Source organism: Branchiostoma belcheri, unplaced genomic scaffold, assembly GCF_001625305.1.
Source record: "Branchiostoma belcheri isolate BF01 breed outbred unplaced genomic scaffold, Haploidv18h27 scaffold65, whole genome shotgun sequence".
Taxonomy (NCBI): domain Eukaryota; kingdom Metazoa; phylum Chordata; class Leptocardii; order Amphioxiformes; family Branchiostomatidae; genus Branchiostoma; species Branchiostoma belcheri.
Window position 1 is genome coordinate 1,709,580 of NW_017804298.1, and position 15,997 is coordinate 1,725,576.

General features: G+C 41.5%; 2 protein-coding genes across 3 annotated transcripts; one reads left to right on the top strand and one right to left on the bottom strand.

Moving 5' to 3' along the window:
* Positions 1-179: 179 nt before the first annotated feature.
* On the top strand, positions 180-9,292 carry LOC109483605 (cytoplasmic dynein 1 intermediate chain 2-like). Of its 2 annotated transcripts, none has more exons than XM_019786641.1 (16): positions 180-296; positions 870-969; positions 1,494-1,614; positions 1,825-1,915; positions 2,145-2,269; positions 2,645-2,728; positions 2,990-3,155; positions 3,459-3,555; positions 3,925-4,050; positions 4,444-4,590; positions 4,925-5,038; positions 5,978-6,111; positions 6,628-6,772; positions 7,138-7,278; positions 8,006-8,131; positions 8,547-9,292. In XM_019786641.1, the coding sequence occupies exons 2-16, from the start codon at positions 871-873 to the stop codon at positions 8,658-8,660; spliced, it is 1,830 nt and encodes a 609-aa protein (XP_019642200.1). In that variant the 5' UTR covers positions 180-296; position 870; the 3' UTR covers positions 8,661-9,292. The 2 variants fall into 2 exon arrangements, with proteins under 2 accessions (XP_019642200.1, XP_019642201.1); XM_019786642.1 differs by having other exon boundaries at positions 184-290.
* A 702-nt stretch (positions 9,293-9,994) lies between these two features.
* LOC109483627 lies at positions 9,995-12,501 on the bottom strand. Its single transcript, XM_019786667.1, has 2 exons — positions 12,028-12,501; positions 9,995-11,765 (listed from the first exon to the last, which is right to left on the bottom strand). Exons 1-2 carry the CDS (start codon positions 12,220-12,222, stop codon positions 10,905-10,907), a joined length of 1,056 nt encoding a protein of 351 aa, XP_019642226.1. The 5' UTR covers positions 12,223-12,501; the 3' UTR covers positions 9,995-10,904.
* Between the last annotated feature and the right edge of the window lie 3,496 nt (positions 12,502-15,997).

The following is a 15,997-nucleotide window of genomic DNA, read 5'->3' on the forward strand; positions in this document are numbered from 1 at the left end:
AAGTTCATCTTCTTTTCTACGAAAATACAATGACAGTTCACAAAAAAATCTTAGCAATAAATTAAGTCTATAAAATATTTTCATTTTATATTTAACTACTACTTTTCTAATTACCTGTGCAGATAACAAAGATTAGAAAGATTTGTAAAGGTTAGTGTTCACCCCTATCTATGAAGTAAAAGAGTCCAAAGCTTCCGCCATCTTGATTCCGGTCTGACAAGTAGGAAGAAATTTCGGTGCCTTTTTTCTCACCAACGGTCCTTGACAAGAACACTTGGCAACTGTCATAGGTACAAGTAAGTAGAAGCACATCCTATGTATCTGTTATTTGTCGAAAAATCTATTTCTTTTCCATGTAGTGTTGGAAAAAAGTATACGCCCTCATATGGGGGGGGCGCTCTGGGAAAACTATGACATCACCGTTCATCTTAAAATTGACAGCTAACAATCTGAAGACTTCTTGACCCCCTTTGGCAACTACGGTACTTATATGGAACCATATTGCACTCTAAACTGGAAGACGCGAATGTACAGTAGTAGTACTGGTAACATACATGTACATGTAACTCTGGATGAATTTTGACAACTGACTTTACTGATCGAGATGAGATATTGCAAATACCAACATTTCTTGATCTTTCAGCATCTTATATTAGTCACACTTTACATGTAGTGTTGCATCCTTTTTCTGTTTTCATACCAGTTTAACAAAAAATTAGAATTTGATGCTAGTATTTTTGACAGATTTACTCCCTAAAATACAGGATTGAACTTTCTCAGAAATGTCATAGAGAAGGAGGGAGAGGGGAAGAACTGTACACGTTTAGAGTTGTTAGACATTGCAACATAGATTTAACTTTGTTTTTCAGAATGGCGGACCGTAAGGCAGAACTAGAGCGGAAGAAGGCGCGGCTGGCGCAAATCCGAGAGGAGAAGAAGAGGAAGGAGGAGGAGCGAAAACGACGAGACGTAAGACAACATTTAAAAATACCAAACTTTTAAGACTTTTATTTAGATCTGACATCTAAAACACAGTAACAAGAAAACGTTGAGTAACCTGAAATGATGGCAGTTTCTACTGGGTAGAAATATGTAATCTAATTTATTCATTACTGCTATCCTTCATCTACTAGCTAGTAATATAGTTAAAGGACTCCACATCAATAAATCATTAGACTGATGATGTGTATACATGTACATGTAGTAATTATAACACACATAGAAAAATAACCTTTTACCAATATGACCTATGGCCTTGTCACGGTTGTATGCAAAAAACAGGTGACGGTTGGCTAATTAACGTTACATGTAGGGAAAAGGATCCAGAGGTTTTCACAGTGTTTGAAATTTGTGGTTAAAACAATTCTGTAGTAGTACTAGTACTGTGGTGATATAATGGAAATTGCAAAAGTAAAACCACTGCAAAAAGTTTACAGATTTACAGTACATGTACATGTATTTGATTCCTGGAAAATGTACTTTCTAACCTGCAGGCAGAAGAAGCTGCCAAGGCAAGCAAGAAAGGACCAGACCCTTCAGAAATCGAACGGAAGCGGATCGAAACAGAGCAACTGTTGAAGGACATCGGTATTGAAGAACAGAAGAGAGCTCAAGGTATGTGCTCAAGGACAACAATGTGGAAATCTGTTTCGAAGAGGGGTTACACCAACTATACAGAGACATGTACATGTCTAGTATCATACAATACTGTAGTCTTGATATGCTACATGTAGATGGTATAAGATCTGCTCATGTCTCATCACAATATATGAGAAAAGATGAGTTAGTACATGAATGTATTTTGTTGCTTTTGTTTCTACCCAGCTGCTGTCCCCTCCATGGTTGCTGCTGAACCCCCAGGTGTAACACAGAAGAAAGCACCAGCGAGCGCCGACGATCGGCCACTACCAACACTGTAGGTGTCCCTGTGTAGCAGGCTGGATTGTACCCCTGTCCAGAATGTACCCTATTATATTATATATATATTATACATGTATGTTTGAAAGTAGCTCAGCATATTCACCCTTACATGTAAAGAAGCCAGTACAGTTGTATCTTGTGGTTAGAATGAAAGATGCTTACTTAGCTGAGACATGTTACACTGTCTGTAGTTATCTGACAGGCTTGTGTGATGTTCTGTGTAGCGCGAGAAAATCTATGCGAGAAAAGCTGAGCCTGACGGACACCTCTGTCATCAACATCCCGCCTCGAGAGAAGGTCGCCTACAGCAAGGAGACACAGACTATCGTGGAGGTGCAGGAAAAAGAAGGTAGGCTATCTGTCATTCACTCATCAAGAAAATGTTCTCATTGTAGTGCCCCATGAGTGAAAAAGGGCATTTAGGTACATTTTTATGTCACAAAATGTCTTGCCTACAATGATAGTTAAAAACATCTTCTCCCTTTTCAACTATGGCAAACAGCATGATCAAAATATATTATACACTGTTAGTTTTCAATAAGGTCTCATGCGAAACATAACAAACAAAGTGTATTGCAATATCACTGCAAGTTGGTAAGGGTTGTTAGTGATCTAACTGGTAAGTTAAACATAGAAATTAAAAAAAAAAGAAATGTGTTTCAGTCTTATGTTCCTGTTGAAAAAGTCATAATGATGACATCTTTCTTTCTTTATTTTCTTGCAGAGTCCGAAGAGGAAATCGAGCCACCCCCAGAGGTAGTAGAACCACCTCCAGACAAGAAGGAGGAGGAGGAGAAAGAAGAAGAAGGTAGTATATATACCTTGCTAGTAAATGAACACAAACATGTGTGATATGACTATTATTTTCCCACTCATACATCAGGACTGGTATGATATGTATGGTGCTGTACATTATTGGCAGAGTCAGATGCCTTGTTTATAAGATCTATATTGAATGTCATATTACTCACTTCGAACAGGAAGTACCAGCCATCATCATCATCATCATTACTCACTATAAATTGTCTGCACTGAGTAACAAGTAAAACTATCTGTGTTCCATCTGCAGCTCAGAGACCGCGAGAGTTGACAGAAGAGGAGAAACAGCAGATCGTCCTGTCAGACGAGTTCCAAACCTTCATCAACAACACCACCCGCGTCATGGAGCGCGCACTCGCAGAGGACATGGACATCTTCTACGACTACGGCGGACAGGATTTAGAAGAAAGGGAGGGGTAAGTAGTACACCATTTTAAATACCGATATTCAAACATTTTTAGCTTCATTGGGCCTCCTCCCTGAGAGCTTTGGGCTCCCATACAACTACAGGTATGCTCCCATGAACCACTCTCTTGGGCCCTTGTTGTCTTGCTAGACAATCTACAGCTTCAGTCAGCCTCTCAACAGCTGATTCTGCAACAGTACTCCTGGTGGTCCCCTTCTCCTCTGTGGGTTCCTTGTGTTTGTTCCTTGCGTCCACTTTCTTACGTTCTCTGGCATTAGGTACTAATTAACCCTATAACTGTGTCTTGCTGCAGTCCTGAAGCTGGTGCAAAGATGTCCCTCCAGCGACAGTTTAACGATGAGCGCTGGTCCCGCTACCGTACCGTGACATACCTGGACTGGTCAGCACAGGTAAGCCTCTATATACTCTGTGTGCCCACTGTAAACATAAAACATTTATCACAAACTTATATTTGTAAGTCTCTCATTCTGAATTTACAGTAGTCTGTTTTCTTTGTTTCCTGTTGCACAACCGGTAAATTTTCTTAATGCATAACACACCAGTTTTGACGAGTAATGACAAGCTACTCTCACCGGGAAGAACCCCAACTATTTTTCAACAAGTGTGGGTGGATCATCTTTAACATGCTCATTGTGTGGTTGTCCTTAAACATCAAGCTTTCAGATTCTGAGTTAACAACCCTAACTACAACACTACATGTACCTTGCCACATGTATACGTATATATGAGCACTGATATCTTGGCATTGTATTTTCCAGTATCCAGAGTTGCTGGTGGCCTCCTACAACAACAATGAAGAGTCACCCAACGAGCCTGATGGAGTCTGTCTGGTCTGGAACATGAAGTTCAAAAAGACCACACCAGAGTACATCTTCCACTGTCAGGTATAGTACACAAATAGTTTTCTACAAGTTGCCTATTGTTAGAAAAAATGTATGTTGTATTTCCAGTGTATATGAAACTATGTTACATGTAATATAACGTATGTACATGTATTTGTATTCAGGGAGCACAAAAATAATACTCCTGTTTCCCTTGGCCGTTCAAAAAAGCAAGATGCTTATTTTATAAGAAACACTTTCCTCAAAACTATAAATTTTATAGTTCTGAGCAAAGGGTTTCTTATATGAAATAAGCATCTTGCTTTTTTGTTCAGTCAATGTCCAAAAACTTTTGTTCCAACATAACTTTCCTTTTTGTGTTGGAACAAAAGTTTTACCTATAAAATAGTAGCTACATTTTAGATGTGTTGTGACAGTTGCTTTTTTTCTCTGCAGTCTGCAGTGATGGCTGCCACCTATGCCAAGTTCCACCCTAACCTGGTGGTTGGTGGGACGTACTCGGGTCAGATTGTGCTGTGGGATAACCGCAGTAACAAACGCACGCCGGTGCAGCGGACACCACTCAGCGCAGCAGCTCACACTGTAAGTATCAAACTTTAGAACTAAGATAATGTTACAACCACATAACTACAAAATGCATTATTCTGTACCTTGCATTATTCAAGGTACAGTTTTGAGAGTGAAATATTGAAAAGTAATTGTGTGTACTTCCGAAAATAAAGTAGAATTCAGATCAGAGCTTGAATTTGAAACTCTATTGCTAATTTTGCAACTTTTTTGGCTGTATACTAGGGTACCTAAAGTACTAGTATGTCATTTAACATACACAAATATCTAAGTACACAAAATTGCATGATATATACAATTTCACTGTCATGCTTGATATGATTTTGTCTCCGTTGTATGTTTTTCACAGCATCCGGTGTACTGTGTGGATGTGGTGGGGACCCAGAACGCTCACAACCTGATCACCGTGTCCACCGACGGCAAGATGTGCTCCTGGAGTCTGGACATGCTGTCCAACCCACAGGTGTGTCTACAATGGACTCTCCCATTATGTTATCGCATCGTGTATGTGTGTGTAGCCTCCTGTGCAGACTTTATAGTGGGCAGTGTTTGTTTCTAGGAGTGTGGATAGAGTGCTGCAGTTTCTTCTCATGGGAGAGCTGTATCTTAGAACCCGCTGCTGCCCATTAGTCTGTGCAGAAGGCTAGAGTGTTTGTAAGACACTGACAATATCAGATTAGTGTGGTGATGATATCATCTTGATTAAGTGTGAAAATGTATGATTTCTGCTAATCAATGACACTAGCATTATTAAAAAAGAAACTATATCAGGGTTGATAAAATTTTATTCAAAACTCTTCAAACCACTCAATGGATAGTACTGTTTTTTTTAACGAAAAGTTCTGAGTTATTATAATATTCATGATGTTGCATGCCATCTCCCGGTATCAGTTAGATTCTCTCTTTATTTTCACCAAGCCCTCCGCTTATGACAGAGTAAGTACTTGTAAAGTCTGTAGGTGGAATGGAATATAGACTAGATTGTAGTTGAATGTGCTTATTTTTTTCAGCTAAAAATTACTGTGTAGATATAAATGGAGGAAATTCACTTTTTTAAGCTGTTCCCTTGGTCAGGCTACGTTTGAATGGTGTTACCGGTAGAGCTAATATAGTCCAACACACGCACTGCACCTGTGTAAAGTCCATACATAGCATTTCAATATGTTGTAAGGCTGTGTTTGTGTTAAGGATGACATCCCATGTTGTGTCAGGAACGATATGCAATGGGTAAAATTCTGATGCAACGTTGACCAAATAAGGAAATATCCAACAGAAACTGTGGCCAGTATATTCTGCTAACACCCTGTGTAGGTATACTCATGTCCCCTTGTATACCTGGTACAACAAAATCCCCATTTCATATCTTGACATTATGGGTTATCTATGCTTGTCCCTCCTACAGGAGAGTATGGAGCTCCAGCACAAGCAGTCCAAAGCTGTGGCCGTGACCTGCATGTCCTTCCCTCCCAACGACGTTAACAACTTCGTGGTGGGCAGTGAGGAGATGGCTGTGTACACAGGCTGCAGACATGGCAGGTCAGGACAGGGGGCGCTGCAGCAAACATGCCATACATTTGTCTCAAGTTGAAACTTTTGCTCCAACAGAAAGAATGGTCTTCACCTAGAGCTTTTGACCAGTCACTAACTTCCATGTAACTATATGTACCAACACTTCCATGATAATACAATACATTTCTCATAAATCTGGGGGATGCAGACTTTGCCTCAAAGAAATCTTTTAGCCAGTTACATGTATGTTTGAAGAAAGCAATATAACCACAGTATGCTGTACATTCTTAAGACATATACATGTACTAGTAAAAGGAAATGGTAACTTGGAACAGGATAATAACTATTAGCAGTTTGTATACTATTTTAGTGCATACTACGACTTCATTTTTTGCTGTGGCAATATAAGTGTAACTAAACATTGTTTTCAAAGAAAGAACACATCATCATCGTAATGTGCTCATAGTCATAAATGATCATCATTTTCAGCCACCCGCAGCAATCCAATGTTTAATCCCTGTTATACAATTTTCCCTATAACAGTAAAGCGGGTATAAATGAGATCTTTGAGGGCCACCAGGGACCGGTGACCAGTATCGACTGCCACCCTGCCACAGGGCAGGTGGACTTCTCCCACCTCTTCCTCACCTCGTCTTTTGACTGGACCGTCAAACTCTGGAGCGTGAAGGTAAGGTTATGGTTAGGGTTGGGTTAGGGTTTAAGTCTATGGGATAGGAATATGGATAGAAAAACTTGAATGTTACAGCTATATGTACTCAAGGAACACCCATTTTGTTTCATAGTGTAGAGCCTATCATACTATAGCTAGTCTGTTGGATCATCTTATTTTCAATTTTTGGCAAAGCTGTACCTCCTCGTGGCCATTTCATGTCATTTTATTTAGTGAAATTGCAACGTCACAATGTCACAATACAGTGGACTACTGAGGAAATAAAGGATAATTTGGGTGCCACAGTTTGAGAACTAAGTCAACATACACATACAACTAAGTTATTCCTTAGTAAAGTTTATGTTCCTCTTGTGTCCCCTCAGCACCAGCGCCCTCTGTACTCGTTTGAAGACAACAGTGACTATGTGTACGACGCCCGCTGGTCTCCTATCCACCCGGCCGTGTTCGCTACCGGGGACGGCATGGGCAGACTGGACGTCTGGAACCTTAACAATGATTCAGAGGTGGGGTCTTTTTTCTTCTCTATGGCCGATTTACACAGGGAAAAAAATCGTCCTGCGTTGAATGACAGGTGGCACCCTGGATGTGCAGCGTGGCGCCATGCAGCAGTGGCGGACTTGTTTACACGCTTAAAAACCTGTCCCATGACATGCACTGTGAGTCGTTTGACGCAGGACAAATGATTCTAGATATTGCCCCGTGTAAATCGGCCCTCAGTTGTGAAAAGCACTATTGTTGTCCACTATTATTGCTAATGCACTGTTGTGTTTTAGGCACTGTGTACCTATTAATGTGTTTACCTTCACAGAAGCAAAACACTTTTCTCCTTCCATTGCAAACAAATAAGAGCAATTACCAGACAGCTGTCACCATGGTAAAAGCAGACAGTCTGTTGTATTGCTATACATCATGTATTAAGTGGCAGGACAGAGTCTTAGGGCTTTATAGTTTTAGCCAGCATATATATGTATTTATGTGTTTGAGTAATAATAAACAGAGCAGTAGTTTGTTAGGCTAAACTCTAAACATGATAATATTATACATGTATTTTCTTTGCAAATGTATTGGCAATATTTTCATGAAATTTCCTGTTAAGCCTCTACTTCCTACACACCAGTTTGTATCAAAACCTGTTTGGGACTTTTTACAATTTAGGTACCTGTGGTAAATACAATCTAAACAAAGAATAGGAATGAATTAAACTTGCCATTTTTAACACCTGTCCCACAGGTCCCCACAGCCAGCGTGACCCTTGACATGCAGCCCGCCATCAACCGTGTTCGCTGGCACTCGTCCGGACACCAGGTGGCCTGCGGCGACGCCGACGGAAAAGTCTGGATATACGACATCGGAGAGGTGCGTGCAACTCAGGGATTCTTTTGGCAATGATTCATCAAAAATTTGAAAGTGATCTCGATCCAGTTTTAGCTCTCTGAAGAGCTACTCTTTTACTGCTTATGACAGAGAAGACAGATGCTACATATATGTACAGTATTAACAGGTTCATTGTACCGGGGGAATTCCCCTTACACTTTTTGAAAAGCACAAGGAAGCCCACTGAGAGGACCACGGCTTAATGTCCGGTCCTAAGGACTGCGACCCTAAACAGTAGAGCATGTTGGGTGAACAACAACAGCCAGGATTCAGAGGCAGGGTCACTAGCCATTAGTCAATGCAGTCTACTTTTCACTAAGACCAGTTTTGTTACTCTGACTTTTCATGTGGCAATTTCTTCAATGTTTTCACCATCTTTACCCTTTTCCAACCACAGCAAATTGCAGTACCGCGGACAGACGAGTGGCAGAAGTTTGTACGAACGCTGAGCGACATGCGAGCCAACATGGTGGATAGCCAGGACGAAGCCTTCACATCACCTCTACGATAAAACGACATTATACATTATAAAGGCATGAATCAGTAACTTCCAGTAACTTCCAGTATTCCATATATATGTATGGAATGATAGGTTGGTATAATTAATTTACTAGAAGTTCCAGTTCAAGTTACTACTGTTCAATGTTCAAGTTATCACTGTTATAAGTTAAATCACTGCTTTTGTTGACCAATATCTTCATAAAGTTATACCAAGCACTCTAGTCCAAATGCACAATGGTTGAAGGATGGTTGTATGGACTAAAAAATTGTGAGAGGGGGGCAAAGCCAAAATGTGGTGGTTGGTTGGCTGTTTGGTTGAGTGCTGAAATGCGGTGAAAGAAAACGGCGTGCAAACTGATCCAAGCTGAAGCGATCCTGGCTTAACTACAAGCTAAGTCTGGTGAATTAATCCAGATTAATTGCATAATTAAGTCTGGGTGGATTAATTGTAGACATGCAAGACATGCTAAAACAGCTTTGAAAGTACTGGTAGCTTTTACAATAAGCGTTTATATTGTATGGTCATGCGTGGATGAAAAATTTCGGTTGACAAACCTTGCTGGAAAGATGGCTAGAATACTATCAGTATCTTGCGTGATAGTGATGAAATGTTATCAAAGAAGATTATGATTATAAAAAATCTGAATGTTCCAACCAATTTGCCCCAGAAGGAGTCTGTGAAATGCCCAAGACAAGGGCTACATGAACATGATAAAAATCATAACCTCATATCTTACTGTAATAGCAACTATTGCTTGCATGCAATGCTGACATAATTGTGTGCTCACAATGCTAACATTGTTAGCAGCTAATATCTAGTATTTGAAAGTTGAATGCTGGTCGGGGCATCGAAGGGAAATTCTTGTCAATATTGGCAAGAGTGAATCATGTTTAAAATCAACATCTTTTTTTTTATATATACAATAAAATATGTGTTGCAGCAAATACTCATCACAAAGATGTGCTTTGTACGTCTGTTAATAGTTTTACTGTAAACAAAGGAAAAGCTTTCAGAGTGTAGTACACTTTGAAAGCTTTTCCTTTGTCCCTCATACCACAAAGTAAAATACCAGAAAACTAAATTATCAATCTTTATACATGTAGGTCTATAGATTCTAAAGAAGTTTCTCTATTCAGACCATAGTGACATTGTTAAGCATCTTAACAATGCCATTATGGCCTGAATAGAGAAACTGTAACTTTAGAATTTATAGACCTACAAAGATTGATAAGTCACAACATCACACACACTCGGTATGATATAGAGTTGACGTCAACTTTTATTCATTTCATCACAAGGAAAATGTACATCTTAATATTTGACATGTACATATTAACCTATATGAAAAGTCATGTCGTCAAAAGCAGCATACTGCAACAATTACTGACATTATTTCTTATTACATAAAACTACGATATTTCAAGTCTAAAGCATTGTCTTAAAAGGCTTCTAACAACTCATCACATAAAAACATTGGACGATGCTAGATAGACCACAATGTAAGACAAAACCTTAAAAGACTTATGTCTATAAAGTGTTTTTTAAGCTTTAAGCGAATCATTTGTTGAGGTATTCTAGACCTCAACTGTCCCTTAGACTAGTATACATATGCCAGAAGCAAGTGTTTACACAACTTTTCATTCTTGTTGTTTTAAGATAAGTTTTATTTGCTATTTTTTCTGGCCAGGTGAGTATAAAATGGCGTTGTTATTGCTCTCGGGGTAGGATGCTGTTTCCTAAGGAATAACTCAAGCCTTAACCCGATTTTCAGCAAAACAAAGGGTCAGGCTAGACCTTTGCCTAGTTTCAGGACCTCTTATTGTAGTGGCCGGGACACGGCCCGACCCTAGCGGAGTTGTGATACGGCCCGGCCCGGGTCGCGTTACCCCGGCCAGGCGTGCAAAACAGATCGGGTGGCCCCGGTCGTATTGACGCCGAGGGTAATGTTACTACCTTGTTTACAGGACCACCACTGAAAGCTGTCTCGGTGCAGAATAGCACGATGAAAAAGCCATAATTTTTAAAGTGACAACTAAAATACAACAATGTAGTGGTAGTAAATCCCATTAGTGTGGCTTGGCATAACATGCATTTTTTCTACAGGTGGTTCCTATATTGAATTAGTTGCTTAGTTACAGGGATGGGGAACGAGCACTTGGTTCTAAAATATAAAGTACACAAATTTTGCGTCTTATATGTGCGTACAGTTGTCCATAAAGATTTTTTTTAACTTAAAAGATGTTCCCAGTAACGTTAATATGCAGCACATTGGATTTTTACCCCTAGAATTGTGTAGTGTTTCGGGACGCTAGTTGGGGGATGCCGTAGATACCTACAGTTCATTAAAGTCTTGTACTCGGTGACAAACTCTGCAGCCGCCTCGGCCTCTTCGTCTTCCGAACACTCTGACTTCTGCTTCCGTGCCTTCACGCGAGCCTCGTATTCTAACCGCATCTTCTGCCGCAGTTGCGACTTCGTCGTCCGGGTGGTTCGCGTGGTCTTCCCTCCGATACTCTCCGCGTCGTCTTCCGTCGAGTCTCTGTCGCTGGCGTCCTTCTTCGTCCAACGATCCTGCAGAAATCTGAGTTTCGACAGCGGGTCTTTGGCTTTTGTAGTAGGCTTCTTGCCTTGTCCTTGTAAATCCCCAACCTCCTCGTCTTCAGGAACCATATAGATAGTAGAACCGTCTCCTTGAGGGGGTATAGCTGCGATGGTCTTCGGGGTGTTGAGGTTCGGGCCGCGGCTATGCATACGGGGAAGGCTGGGGGTAGGCGCGGTTAGGGTTACCCGCATGCCCGCGGTCGGGTCTGCGACCACGATGTCGCCACCGCCGCCGTTCGCAGCTGCTTTCTGCGCCGCAGCCAAGGCGGCAGGGTTGGGCGCGATCATCGGGAGGGAAGCCTTGCGCTGCTCAGCCCTGCTCTGCTGTGCAGGGTTCCTCTTCTTCTTCCTAGTGACGGGGATGGAGACGCGAACCCCGGCCAGACCGCCCGTGCCGTACCGGTCGGTGACACCCGGGCTGTCCACCACGAACTTGGGCGGGGGGATCGAGTCCCAGGGCCAGTTCGGAGACACGTAGTTGGTCCAGTAGTGGGTCCCCTCGCGTAGGAACGTCTGCAAACAACCATATAATATAATATATATAAAACACATCTTAAGTACAACAAAGCATGCATAGAAGCCTAGAATATTCGGATACATGTGGTAAGTAAGTACATTGCTGAGTCTTGGTGTCCGCCATCTTGCTCAGAACACATCGACAAGGTCAAACATTTTCGATGCTGTTTCAGTATGTTCAAGCAACCATCATGCAGTTTTTGCTGTAGTTTAATATGTAGAAAAAAGCGTGATTTTTTACAGCCCTATAGCTACCTACCTGCATGCTGTGAGACATGGTGTTGAGGGACTGCTTGTACTTGTTGAGTTCCTGTGACTCCTGGCGGTACATCTGGTCCATGGCGTCCAGCTTGTGTCGGAGCTCCTTCTCCTGCCACGCGTTCAGCGCGCACGCGTTCTTCATGGACACCGACGTCTCCATGTACTTCGGCGTCGTCCCTCTTTGCATCCGCATAGCGAATTATGAAGATCGTCCGTCTAAGATAAAAAAAGAGGCGCTGCAGTCTGCGTAAAGTCTGTTGCTAGCGCTGCAACTCGGATAGCTAGCTGCACACCCAACACCTGTAATCCTTTTAGGCAGCGTGCACGTGGTAGCAAACTGCGTCAAACGACGTACTGTAGTCAATTTTAGGAGAAAATCCAACGATACAGCGTCTCACATGATGCAAAATGATCTTGCAGAGATTTTATAGAGGTTGGACACACCCTGGCAGTGTGAGCGCGTGTGTGCGTACAGAACTGTCGGACGAGTCTGCACACTGTTTACTGTAGCACAAGAGGTCCCTGTTGGTAACAATGTGGATTGGGTTTCCCGCCATTGTGTCGGGGAAAAGTATCGTTTGCAAAATGACGTCAGTGACCTTGTTCTCGCGCCTTCCTTTATGTGTGTACTGTCACATAACTGTTGTTCTGTCGCTCGCTTAAATGATCTATGTTTAATTGCCCTTTGTTGTAATTATCTAACACTTTTGTTAAGAAAAGTGCACAATACTGTATGTGTTAGGTGGAATCATATTGTAATAGAAATGGCCAGTCGCCATATACCTTTTAGATAACGTCGTATTAAAACTTGTTGCTCAAAAGTTACCACAGCGTTTTTAAACAACTTGCGGCACTGTATAGAGCAAGACACAAAGGTAACTCATGGCAAATGCATCAACAAGGGAAATGTGTACTCCAGGTTTGAAAGGACGGCCGCCATGGTCCTGATCATGAAAAGCGCTTCTCAATAGATACAGGCTGATATTGAGAAGGTAAACCCGTTTTACTTTTTAAGTCACGGACTGATTCTAACGTGTAGTAACAGATACTGACGTGATTGTGGATGGCTCTTTTTTTCGTGAGCTAAACTTAGGTGGGCGGTCATAGGTGAAATCTGCCTTTTGAAGAAGTTAAACACATCGGAAAAACTGCCTGACTGGTAAATGAGAATGTCTTTGTAAAACCGATTGTTTTCCCCTCACTAATACAGGTAATGGAATTAACAGAGACACGGTATCGGAAAGGGGCGTCCATAGATATTTGTGAGTATAGCGAAAACATTTACGCTGAGTAAAAACATTTGAAGACGGCTCTAAGAGAAGAGGGATTCAGTACAATTCAGTTGCAGTACTTTTATGTGCTGCTAGCCGTCGCACATGTCTTGCACAGGCTAGGAAGACCAATTAAGTAATGTACTCCTAAATACTTTCGTCTGTTTATAAATATGATACTTTAAAGCTATTAGTTCACGTATATGGGGAAGGTTTCTCTCGGTTACCTAATTGATTGATTGCTCACATTGCAGTCCATTTAAACACAAAATAGTTGCCCTTGTTTTGGTACCACGCAGGTGAATAGAAAGTTTGATCAATCACTCTCAAGTTTCATAATAATCCAAAGACCGCGTCGCCTAGAGTCAAGATAGAACAATTACCCACATCGGCGAAATGGATCATTCTATTGTGCGTACAATATCTGCAATAAGATCATTTTGCAAACAATCTTTTGCCCATTGTATCGTGGATGAAAAATATACGGAAATGATATCGCAGCAAAGAGGCTCAATATGTCATACGGTTGGTATGTCTTTCAATCGCTCCTATATTGCATGTATAGTGGGCATAGATTCTTAACCTTCGCACTATCTTACCATCGGAGAGATACCATAAAATGACACCTATGAAGGTTAGACATCCAGGCAATGAGATACATAAGAAAACACAAGAAAAACAGTTCCTCAAGCAACTTGCTAGATTTTGGTTCGGCTGACGTTCGGGAGCAGTCTGACCATATTTATGCCACGCTTAACTTTCTATACGGATCGAAACTAATTTGACTTAAATTTGAGTCAAATTTGACCCCCTTCCCGAACATGCCCTTAACACTGCGGACGTATGGCCGAATTATAGCCGAATATCATGTCAGCCAACCATTGCCGAACCTCGCGACCAACCCCCGAATGTTTTTAACATTTTGAAACAGCTGAATAGTAGCCGAATTCACCGAACACCAGCGAACTTTGCACCGACATACCCACAACCATGGTTGTGGGACGTTCGGCTGGTGTTCGGGAGGCCAAATTCGTGAATGTGTGCCGCCACTGAGGGGCTTAAGAAATCCCAAGTCAGCTATCGGGAATCGTTCGGATCGAAGCGGGTCATCATGGCGTCACTTTGGCGTGCCAAATAAAACTCTCCTCGGTCTGAATCCGATGATCCCACACGTAATGACACTTAGAGGGTATGAAAGAAAAGCTGTTTCCGTCTTCACCAGTTTAAGTCATTGCCTAATCGTTCCCTGTGGAATACAGAAAGGCCACTCCAAGCTGTCCCCTCTCGTTGTAAAGATAGGTGTTATTTGAGCATAAATAATACATTAGCATCGACTTCAAGTCCTTCTTTTACTGATAGGGGTACTTATGTGTTTTTATCGGTCGCGCGCTTTGAAGTCTTTAATGGTGGTGCCTTGTTGGGAATGTAAAACGGGAAGTAAAGTTTTTTTATTGTAACCTCAACGGTAAAACTAGATGTGAGACAGGTGTTTTTTTTACAGCTGTAAATTTTGAACTTTTTCCAATTTTCCATATCGATTCCCAGTTTACACACAGAATACGACTACAAGACCCATAGGGATACTTGCATCCCAATCAATTTTATATACAATATGCTTTGACCTGGAACGTTTTTATTTCTCACTGCTGTTTTTTTTTTACATTGTGTAGCGTGAAGAGTTTTTTCCATTGTTCCATATTGGTTCCTGGTCAACGCACATGCAGGATATGACTACGTGGCCTATAGGGAGCCCTTTTGTCCCAATCAGTTCAACATAAAAAGTTGTTTTACAGCTTGGGACGTTGATTGCTAACTACAAAAACAATCGTGGAGGTTGCTAAGGAGGCTGTGGCTAACGGAAGGCAGCTATGGACCAGCTCCTAGCCTAGGTACTTACGCAAGTACGCAAAATATAACGTACGGTCCATAGCTATGCAATTACAACACGATAAAAGAATCACGGTTTTTAGGTATTTTGTAACACCTTACTGCGCGTGCATCAAAACAGACGCATATATTTTAATGCTGAACTGTACAAAAAAGTTGTGGAATGACTGTGGTTCAGGGACAAGAAGTAGTGAAATGTGGCTGGGTACTTACGCAGGTACGCAGAATACAACATATGGTCTATAGCTAGGCAATTGCAACACAACAAAAGAGGCGGAGGTAATACACATATATAAATGGCTCGTTCTTTGTGCGTCCTGCTAAGCCTGAAATCACCCCGACAGCCAACAGCTTTGGCCTACTTTCCACGCCGTTCTGACGAAGACAAATCGACGGATTTCCCATCTCTGAGCCACTTTAATTTGAACGATGCCGTTAAAGCTGTGTATTTATGGACGCACATCTGGAAAAGAAACCTAAGCTCGCCCTTAGCGGGTCTATAAATCACTAGATTCGGCGTGATCTATGTGGTGAGGGATACAAATGTATGGGAGATAGGCTAGGGCCAAAGATTTGGTGATGAATACAGAATAGCTACATCAATGGGAAGTCATCAATGTAGCCATGGCCAGGGGCTACAACAAGACAAACATATAGGAAAAAGGCTTTTTTGTAAACCGTTTGTTATAGACGATTTCGACGTTTTCCTATGGTTTATTGAATAGTTTTAGATTACGTTTCGCATCACGGACGTTAAAAGTAACGGATTTCATGTCGAAATTGCGTGGATGATTATTTAACATATCAAAG